Genomic DNA, 11,121 nt, shown 5'->3' with positions numbered 1-11,121 from the left:
TCCATGCCAGGAGAACCAACCACCAGTCCAGCAACTGGAATGGATGAGAAGCCCTCAAATGGACACTATAAGGTGGAGGGTTATTGAGATAATACCTGAAACAATGTCCTGAGAGCACCGCGTTGCTGGATTTGACTTTAATAAAGCTTTTGCTCCAGGCATATTGATACCTCAGAAAAGCCTGTGTAATTATAACAAAATTAGAAGTTTATTTTTTCTTTACTGAGTGTTGTAGTACAATGGGAACTGACACCGCAAAATTTGTTAACATTGCTAGAAAGTGGGTTACGTCCTTCTAAATTCCACTGCATCTACCAACTTGTAGGCAATAGGGATATGGTATGACCAATTCAAATTTTATATTTTAAAATGCCACTCAGAAATGTTTAACTTAATATGATGATTTGAGCACAGACATCCAACTCTCTAATTCCCCATCCTTGTGACTGATCTTGTCCTGAAAAGAATACAAAAGAGAAGAGAACAAATAATACTACCTTTTGCCTCAATTCTTAAGGACTTTTCTTCATTCTTAAAGACTTGTGTAGATGGATGTGAATTGATCGTGAGGGATGACTCAAAGCCTTTTCTGAGAAAGTTTCTGTTTCTTAGGCAGCAAGTAGAGGAGATTTGAGCAAGGTTTTATTAATGTCCCTGAGTTTGGAGGAGCTAGGAGGGCATACTGAGTGACTGTTGAGGGACCAGATGAGAATGTCAGTATTTGTTGCAATAGCTCAGTAGTAATAGAAGCTCTATTAAACAAAGCCAAAGATGGACAGGTCTTCTCTCTGACTATCCTATTCTGAAGAATGGGACAAAGAAGGAAAGTACACACAACATGGCCAGATCACAGGGCTTCTCGGTCAAAGAGAAAACTGATAAAGCCAGTACCTGGTGGGTTGGCCTCATCAAATGTGAGAGACACTCTGTAGGTTCCCCTCAATTCCTGAATTCTGGTCGATCTTTATTTTTTTTGCGGTACGCGGGCCTCTCACTGTCGTGGCCTCTCCCGTTGCGGAGCACAGGCTCCGGACGCACAGGCTCAGCGGCCATGGTTCACGGGCCCAGCCGCTCTGCGGCATGTGGGATCTTCCCGGACCGGGGCACGAACCCGTGTCCCCTGCATCGGCAGGCGGACTCTCAACCACTGCGCCACCAGGGAAGCCCTCTGGTCAATCTTCGAATGGAAAAGTTGACTTGTATCAAACAGTCCTGGAGTTTACTGTCTGTGGGGAGGACCGCTCACATGGGCAATGAGCTCATATTGTCATTCACCAAAGAGTCACTTATTCTCTCTGTGGGAGGGTTATTCTTTTTTTTTTTTTTTTTTTTAACAGTTCACTGATTTTGTTCGATGAACAAACATGTCCATATAATCAATGAAAACCATAGGATATATAAAATAATTTAAGAAATGTTGGGAATTAGCAGCACCATCTGTTATTGACATAGCAAGAAAAACTTCACATATTTTATGCAAACACTAGAAGAGGATATAACTACTTTTAAGACCCACTAATGCCACTGAATGTCCAGGATGATTGAGAAGGGCATCTTTTTAGGCAAACCTACCTCCTTCTACTTCAAAGATTTGGTGAGCAAATCTGATGATTAATGTTTAGAAAAAATGCTACTGAAAGAAATAAGAGATACTGCATAGTATTTTAATTAGGACAAGGAGACTAAAACCCAGCTGCTTTTGCATGGCTCAACACTTCTGCTTCTATGAAAAATTTAGTTCTGAATTATGAAATCAGAAATAAAGAATAATTTTTAAAAGACACTAGTTGTCTCTAAGAAACATTAAGTGGAACACAGGTCACTATGAAAATACATCACTTTTCCAGTTTGCTTCATAATTTACTTTAAAAAGTTGTGTAGCTTTCATCACACGTGACTTATACAAATGTCTTAATAAGCATTTTTAAAAGTTTAAATGTATTTCTAAAATCGAATAGATTCTTTTGATTTTTTTTTAAACCTTTAGCCCTGTTGTTACATTTACTGTGTATCAGTGTAAGAGACTGAGTTTGTGTGAAGGATACAAATTTACACACATTTTATAGCAACTTATACCCTAACATCTACAAAATTCACAGGTATAATACAAGCAAGTACAAGGCCAGGATAAAACTGTTGAATTCCAAAAAGTCAAACTGTATACTATTTTTATTTTGTCCCCTTAAAAAAAGTTCAGCTTCGGCACCAAATTCATAAAGCCCTCTTAGAAGTCTGGAAAAAAAAAATTCCAGATATATTTCAGCAAACACAAACAGTTTTTCTGTGCTGGTGAAGTAAAGGATTTCCCATTTTCTTCTGGCCCCTAAGTCTGCGTCACATGGTAAGTTTAACAGAGTTCTTTCGCCGTGAGTTTGTGGGGAGGCTTGCAGGCTGAGCACCGCTGCTTCAACTTAAACCATTTCGTCTATGCTTCTTCACAAGAGGGCCAGAGTTGGATTCTTCTAATGTCCTTTTGAAGTTTGTTGGAGGGGTTCTTTCAACTTCTTGAGCTTTCATTTGACCTGGGATCGACATCTCTAAGTTTTTTTGGTCCATGATGGTGTTTGTTGAATTGGTAGGCACAAGGCCAACTGACAGGCTATTATTCAAAGAAGCATGTATCCTTAAAGTCAGGGCTTTAGTGCAATTTTCTTCAAGTGGCTCTGGATCTTTTGAGGATATGACTGCAGCCTGGACATTCCCTCGAGCTATCTCAGCTGCGACTTCTAAATAATTCTCTGAGAAGGCATTACTACGAACAAGAGCAGGTATGTGGTCCTTAGAGTTCAGCCTTGGCCATGGGTCCTCCTCCAGTGACTTGACTGGTGGTGTAGAACATGGAGAAGGAGTCATCACGCAGGTTTCTTGACTATTATAGGAAGGGCTATCAGTCAGGTTCAGGTAGAGCTCGTCTCCATTGGTGAAATCTCCCTGAGTGCCCACTCCTGGAGAGATGCAGATTACTATGGCACTAGTATTATCCGCTCGAAGCCTACGCTGCCTCCAGCGGCCTAGAGCTCGATTCACAAGCATTTTGGCACAAGACTGTCCATGCTCACCCATCAGGTATTTTATCTCCTCTTGGTCCTGGCACATTGAGATGGCATCTTGAGGTGGAATCATATTCCAAAGACCATCACTCCCCAAGATAATATACTTGTGCTTCTGGGGATCAAGAGTGTGGACACTTGTGTCTGGTTCAGGTGACACCACAAACTCACCACTGAAGAAATCATAGCTCCAGAAATCACCAAGTGCTCTTGCTACTGCCAGAAATGGAATCTGGTCAATGACTGTGCTCCTTCTCACAGGTCCACTGTGAGTGAGCCGAGGTCGTTTCCAAACTACACGATTCACCCCAGACTTGTTCATCACGCTCCCCCCAAGTGCTTCAATTCGTTCTCTTTCCTTGGGAAGTTCTGGCTTATGGTCCTGTGTCACCTCCACCGCTCTGACAAAATCATCCTTTGGGTCATCCTGAATTCCAAGAACCACCCCTGAGTCACCCACATGAGCTACATACATCTTCAGGCCCCGTATGATGACCACACTGGCAGTTGTCCCTGACGTGCTGGGAAGACCTTTCATAGTCTTTGGCCATTCTGCCAGTTTCTTCCACATGGCGAGATGACAAGCGAGGAAGCCTTTGCGGATGGCAGCGCACACCTTCGCCGGCTCGGAAGAGGTGAAGCCCTTCTGCTTCTTGATGAAACCCCACAAGTGCTCCCGGGCAAACTGTGCCGCCTCCCGCCCGCCGTGCCCGTCGCACACGGCGAAAAAGGCCACTGAGGAACGACGGCGACAGCAGCAGCCGGGAGCCGGCGAGGCCCCGGCGTCCGGCGGCGCGTCGCAAGCCTCTCGGGCTGCCACCGCCGGGCCTTTCCCCGAGATTTCGCCGCCAGGAAAAGCCAGCGGTGACCGCTGCGGAGGCAACGGCTGAGAGAGAGACCGCCGCGGCGAGGGTTCTTCTTCAGCCGTGGGCTCGGGCTCCACCACGATCTGAGTAACGTCCTCCATGTGCTTCCTCCCGCCCTGGTCTGAGAAGACGCTCACTCCCAGGGAGTACAGCCCCGCCATGGCAGGCTGGCCGAGATCCCGCCGGTCCCACGCAGCCCGCCGAATGCGGCAGCGGGATGCACACTCTGCGCTCGCCGGCCAACTATTGTTTATCTTCGACTACGTCGAGAAGGGGGAGGGAGCGGTCCCGGGAGGGGGAGGGGCGCGCACGAGGTCGAGACTTGTCTGCCAGAGCTGGGCAGAAGCGCCAGGGGGAAAGGAGCCGACCAGCTGCGTCTTCGCAGTGCGCCTCCCGGGAGGGTTACTCTTCACACTCTGTTGAAGTCAGGCTTGGCCATGAGACTTGTTTTGGCCAATGCAAAGTGACCCTGACCCAGCCTCATGCACAGCATCCCGTTCCCTTTGAGTAGAACGCCTCCCCTTCCCGAGTTGCCTACTTAGAGAGCTGCTACTCATCCCAAACAGTCAGCTGGCTCAGAAGCCTTAGCCCACCTATTCAGGCAGGTGTCAAGAGCAGCCTGCTCATTCCTTTGTGGTAGCTCTGGTCATATTATTCACTTCCACACCTTCTCTCTCCCACCTGGAGATCCTTGTGGGCAGAGGATAATGTTCTAGTCATCTTTGTCACCCTGGCACCTTATATAGTTCATGGCACATAGGAGATACTTAATAAATCTTGGATCAAGTGAGTGAGTGAAATGATTTCTGCAATCAGTAGTTACAGCATATATTGGACAGTTCAAGCACGTCAACATTCATTTATTCGGCAGACATTTATTAAGCTCATTCTTTGTGCCAAGCATCGTGATAGGTGCCAAGATTACATTTGTGAATAAGTCCTGGCATCTGTCCTCGTATTGCTTAGGAAACCTACAAGAAGGTAGACAGCCATATACAGTGGAAGGCAGGAGTCTGGCAAGAAATACAGTTTCATGAATCCCACCCACACTGAAAGATCAGAGAGCAGAATATAGGAGTGGGGTGGGGGACTTCCCTGGTGGTGCAGTGGTTAAGAATCCGGCTGCCGTTGCAGGGGACACAGGTTTGAGCCCTGGTCCAGGAAGATCCCACATGCTGCGGAGCAACTCAGTCCGTGTGCCACAACTACTGAGCCTGCGCTCTAGAGCCCACGAGCCACAACTACTGAGCCTGCGTGCCACGACTACTGAAGCCTGCACGCCTAGAGCCTGTGCTCCACAACAAGAGAGGCCACTGCAGTGAGAAGCCCGCGCACCGCAATGAAGAGTAGCCCCCGCTCGCTGCAACTAGAGAAAGCCCACGCGCAGAAACAAAGACCCAGCGCAGCCATAAATAAATTTATTTTTTTTTTAAAAAGGGGCTTCCCTGGTGGCGCAGTGGTTGAGAGTATGCCTGCCGATGCAGGGGACACGGGTTCGTGCCCCGGTCTGGGAAGATCCCACATGCTGCGGAGTGGCTAGGCCCGTGAGCCATGGCCACTGAGCCTGCGCCTCCGGAGCCTGTGCTCCGCAACGGGAGAGGCCACAACAGTGAGAGGCCCGCGTACCGCAAAAAAAGGAGTGAGGTGGGGCTTGCTCAGGTTAAGTTCTGTACAATGCCTATGGCAAGAGGTTGTTGAATTAATGGCTGTTATGATTCCATACGGAATGTTGGCCATGCAGGGGTGCTATTTACTTCCTCAAATCCTCATTATTTAAAACATTTCTCTTATACTCCTGATTCTGGGACTAGCCTAGGTGGTCTCTGTCAAACCCCACCTGCCAGCCTTGAAGTTCAGCACACTTCCTCACTTTTATGCCTTCTGAGGGGATTGCTGTCTGTGACTGGGGAGAGCAATTCAGGATACACATTACTATGCGTTCTCGGAATTCATCCTCAGGTCTTAAATGGTGTGATCAGCTGGACAGTGTCTCCTGACCTTGAGAAGGAGCGATTGGCATTAGGAAGCACGCTGAGCTGATGCTGCCCTGCCCTTAGTCTCTAGACTGCTGCTTGGTTCCAGGAACGAGGTAAGAGAATCATCATAGCTTTTCTGAGGGCTCTGTGAGCAAGGCCTTGATGAGGCTGGAAGAGAAGACAGCTGTCGTTTGATGAGCACCCATTAGGTATTAAGTTCCTTCCATTCATTGTCTATGTAAAACTTTCTAATAAACTTCATGAGGTAGGCATTATACCCCCATTTTATAGATGAGGAAACTGAGGCTGGATGGGTACATTATTTGTCCAAGGTTATACAGCCCAAAGTGGTGAAATTCGGTTTTAAAACCAGGTCTGTCTCTCTCCGCAGCTCCAAATTCTCTTTCTTCATGTGATTTGCAAGATAGAGCCCCTGCCCTTGTAGCATTTGTAACTTGCTTAAGGAGACAAGATTCCTGAAAGTATGTTTAATAAAAAGAGGTGACAGCAACTCAAAGTTGATGAAAGAGAGCTACTTTTATTGACACGGGAACGGCCACAAGATATTGCTAAGTAAGGAAAGGCACGCTTGAGAATAGCAAGGTAGGCTCCAGTGGAGGCAAACAGTGAGGTGTATCGTGCCCCCTACCCAGATCAAGATAGCCCAGACGGCTTCCTCACGTCTTCTGCCAGTCAGCCTCCTCCCAAGGGTCAACCACTGTAATGATTTCTCTTACTATAGGTTAGTGTAGATGACAAAGAAAATAATTTAGTATCTGCTCTTTTATGTTTAGATGCTTTTACCACATTTTGTCTGTGAGGTTTATCCATGTTGTTACGTGTAGCAGAGGCTTTTTAAAATTGCTGAGTACTATTCCATCGACTGAATATACCACTGGTTGATGGATATTTGGGTGGCTTCAGATTTGGGGCTTTTGTAAATACTATGAACGTTCTTTTACATGCCTTTTGACTGACCTATTCATGTATATCTCTTGAATATCTATAGGTAGGTAGATACATTGATATAATTTTATATTAATTAATTATTAGATGAGTGGAATTGCTGCATCATACAGGTTAGGCATATGGTTGGCTTAGACAGATACTGCCAAAAGTTTTACAAAATAGTTGTAATGAAGTATCCTGCTTCCAGCAGTGTATGAGAGTCTCAGATACTCTGCAGCCTCCTCCTTCATAGTCTTTTCTAGTTCCCCGAACACGGATTGAACCCATGCCCTCTGCATTGGAAGCATGGAGTCTTAATCACTGGACCACCAGGGAAGCCCCTGGGTAGTCTTTTTAATATTAGCCATTCTGGTGTTAGTATAGATGTAACATGTTATGGTTTTAATTATATTTCCCTAATGACTAATGATGTTGAGTACCTTGTTCATATCCTTATTGGCCATTTGGATATTCTTTTTGTGTAGGTAGTAGCGTTGGGGTGAGGGTTCTAACTGTGCCTGCAGGGGCTGGCATGGTTTGAACTTCCACTGGCACCAGGAGAGTGAGCCTGCAGGGTTTCTTACAAGCCTGTCCAGGTGTGGGGCAATAGGAGAAGAGGGGGAAAAGAGGCTTGAAAGCTGTTAGTGATCAAATATCAGTAATGAAGTTATACTCTTTATTACAGTGTTGCTCAGATCTGTGGTGATAAGATAATAAATCTGAAATAGCCAATACTTACGTTGTTGCCTACACTTGGAACACAAGATAAATAAGTATGAAAATGAGATACTGATTATCTTAACTCTCTGGTCTGGACCAGGGAACTAGCCTTTAAATGTGGTATGTCCTGCTTGGCTGAGGTGTGACTGTTTTACAGGTGAGAACTAGTGGTAGAATTTCAGAAAAAAAAAATACAGCCGTGACAGAAGCATGGAGCCTTGACTCCCCAAATAGTAATAAGCTTAAAGAATATGTCTTATGTAAATTATTTCTTCTCAATTCTCAGAGACTGTGGAATAGAGAGGGAAGGCATCATATTATATTTGCTTTTATAAGGAATATAAATGTTAATTAGCTTGCCCATAGTTACTGCTTTCTGGAGCAGTAATTTCAGACAAGGATTTTGAAATACAAAGTCAAAGTGTATTTAAACATTTTAATAATGATTTAATTATTTTAATGTTAAAGTACATGCTGACCATAAGGTGGTTTACAGCCTCATCCCTGGTCATGTGCCTTGAGTCTAAATTTTCTCTGACCTGCCATTAGAGACAAAGTTTAAGTATTACTGCATAAGGGATGCACCTCTTAATAAAACAAGGTCCTAATGTTCCAGAAACAAAAGGAGCCACCTGGAGGGCGCAAAGGGCAGTGAGACTGGCAGGCCCTAACTCACCCCTCTATAATTTGTTGTCTTTCCCTTAGAGTTACTGAATTTTATCCTCTTTGACAGTGTGTCTGACCCTTAGTTTACTCAGATATGGTTCCTCTCTAGCCAAGGCAAGGACAAAAATCCATTTTACACTTTCCCCAATTCCTTGAGTGGTGGAGCCTAGATTTTGAGGCTTACTTTTTCCATCTATAAAATGGAGACTATAACATCTACTTGTGGAGCTATTATAAATATTTTTTAAAAAATTAAATGCGCATGAAGAAACCTCGCACTATATACCTGATCATTGTGGATGCTCAGTAAGTGTAGCTAATTACTCATTGAATCCATCCATTCTGGAAGTTGATATAACTGATATAGACTCCGAGCTTCCTTTAGGCAAGGGTGACTAACCCCCTGGTTTGCTCACTACTGTCCCAGTTTTAGCACTGAAAGTTTAGCATCCCAGGAAACCCCTCCTCAGGACACAAAAAGTCCCAGTTTTGGGTGATGGATGCAGAAGTCTGGGGGAGAATATAGAACCCCACAAGGCTACCTGAAAAATAGGGGCTGAAATCAATACGATTTTTAGTGTCAGATGGATATGGCATAGATTATCTGCCTTCTGTAGTTGCTGTTGCTTATTTTTTTCCCTTACCATTGATGCAGGCAACCATGATTTATGGTTCACAAAACTGGAGCATTCATTGTAACGTCACTCCAAATGATGTGACTTAAATGTCCACCTTAAGTGTGTTGTAATCATGAGCACTAACAGTCTATTTTTCATTTTGCTTGTGGATTAACTATTGGACTTTGTATTGAGATAGTGCTAGTTTAATTTTTGACACTGAATATCATGACCATGTTTTCTAAGAGTTCAGATAATGAAAACAAGAATGATTATCCTACCAGTGCCAGTATGACACAGACATCACTGAAAAAGAAGGCTAAATGACTCATTTTTTTATTGAAATATAGTTGATTTACGATGTTGTGCCAGTCTCTGCTGTTCAGCAAAGTGACTCAGTTATACACATACATACATTCTCTTTTTTATATTCTTTCCCATTATGGTTTATCCCAGTAGATTGGATATAGTTCCCTATGCTATACAAGAGGACCTTGTTGTTTATCCATTCTAGATGTAATAGTTTGCATCTACTAACTCCCAGTCCATCCCTCTCCCTCTCCTCTTCCCCCTTGGCAACCACAAGTCTGTTCTCTATGTCTGTGAGTCTATTTCTATTTTGTAGATAGGTTCATTTGTGGCATATTTTAGATTCCACATATAAGTGATATCATATGGTGTTTGTCTTTCTCTTTCTTAGTATGATAATAACTAGTTGTATCCATGTTGCTGCAAATGGCATTCTTTCTTTCTTTTTTATGGCGGAGTAGTATTCCATTGTATATATGTACCACATCTTCTTTATCCATTCATCTGTTGATGGACATTTAGGTTGTTTCCATGTCTTGGCTATTGTGAATAGTGCTGCTATGAACATAGGGATGCATGTATCTTTTTGAATTAGAGTTTTGTCCAGGTGTATGCCCAGGAGTGGGATTGCTGGATCATATGGTAATTCCATTTTGAGTTTTCCGAGGAACCTCCATACTGTTTTTCATAGTGGCTGCACCAACTCACATTCCCACCAACAGTGTAGGAGGGTTCCCTTTTCTCCACGCCCTTTCCAGCATTTGTTATTTGTAGACTTTGTAATAATGAATGACTTGGAGCCTCTTTTCCTGTGTGCACTGGCCATCTGTATGTCTTCTCTGGAGAAATGTCGATTAATGTCTTCTGCCCCTTCTGCCCATTTTTCAGTTGGGTTGGGTTTTTTTGGGTTTTTTTTTTTTTGAGTTGTATGAGCTGTTTGTATATTTTAGAGATTAAGCTCTTGTCAGTTGCATCATTTGCAAATATTTTCTCCTATTCCATACGTTGTCATTTCATTGGTTTCCTTTGTTGTGCAAAAGCTTGTAAGTTTGATTAGGTCCTTTTTTTTTTTTTTGTGGTATGCGGGCTTCTCACTGTTGTGCCCTCTCCCGTTGTGGAGCACAGGCTCCGGACGCGCAGGCTCAGCAGCCATGGCTCACGGGCCCAGCCGCTCTGCGGCATGTGGGATCTTCCCGGACCGGACACGAACCCGTGTCCCCTGCACCGGCAGGCGGACCCTCAACCACTGCACTACCTGGGAAGCCCAGGTCCCATTTTTTTTATGTTTGTTTTCATTTCTATTGCCTTGGGAGACTGACCTAAGAAAACATTGGTACGATTTATGTCAGAGAATGTTTTGCCTATACTCTCTTCTAGGAGTTTCATGGTGTTGTGTCTTATGTTTAAGTCTTTAAGCCAATTTGAGTTTATTTTTGTGCATGGTGTGAGGGTGTGTTCTAATGTCATTGATTTACATGCAGCTGTCCAACTTTCCCAGCACCACTTGCTGAAGAGACTTTTTCCCCTTTTATATTCTTGCCTCCTGTATCGAAGATTAATTGACCGTAGGTGTGTGGGTTTATTTCTGGGCTCTCTATTCTATTCCATTGCTAAATGACTTATTTTAATGACAGATTGAAGGACGTGTACATCTGGATTAGGGCAGTGAATAACCCAACAGAGCATACTGCACACTGTGGAGAAAAGTTCTGGACACTGGAAGTCCAAGATCAAGGTGCCAGCAGGGTTGGTGACTGGTGAGGCCTCTCTCCATGGGTTGCAGACGGCTGCTCAAATGACCTCTTCTTTGTGAGCATGTGGAGAGAAAGAGAAACCAAGCTCTCTGGAGTCTTTTCTTATAAAGACACTAATCCTAATGGACCAGGGCCCCACCTATGACCTCATTTAATCTTAATTACTTCCTTAGAGGCTCCATCTCCAAATACAGCCACACTGGGGGGTTAGGGCT

The 11,121-nt window shown here is 44.2% G+C and overlaps 1 protein-coding gene across 1 annotated transcript; it reads right to left on the bottom strand.

Moving 5' to 3' along the window:
- Positions 1 to 300: 300 nt before the first annotated feature.
- LOC309797727 (protein phosphatase 1D-like) lies at positions 301 to 4,191 on the bottom strand. The gene has a single exon (XM_082646163.1). The coding sequence runs from the start codon at positions 4,075 to 4,077 to the stop codon at positions 2,407 to 2,409; it is 1,671 nt and encodes a 556-aa protein (XP_082502289.1). The 5' UTR covers positions 4,078 to 4,191; the 3' UTR covers positions 301 to 2,406.
- Positions 4,192 to 11,121: the final 6,930 nt, after the last annotated feature.

Source organism: Mesoplodon mirus (assembly GCF_964341445.2).
Source record: "Mesoplodon mirus genome assembly, contig: HAP1_SCAFFOLD_928, whole genome shotgun sequence".
NCBI classification, from domain to species: domain Eukaryota; kingdom Metazoa; phylum Chordata; class Mammalia; order Artiodactyla; family Ziphiidae; genus Mesoplodon; species Mesoplodon mirus.
Note: the sequence above shows the minus strand (reverse complement) of the source record. Positions and strands in the feature narration are given on the sequence as shown.

Bases quoted from the DNA above. Each gene is read 5' to 3' on its own strand.
- LOC309797727 (XM_082646163.1), bottom strand. From the start codon at position 4,077: ATGGCGGGGCTGTACTCCCTGGGAGTGAGCGTCTTCTCAGACCAGGGC.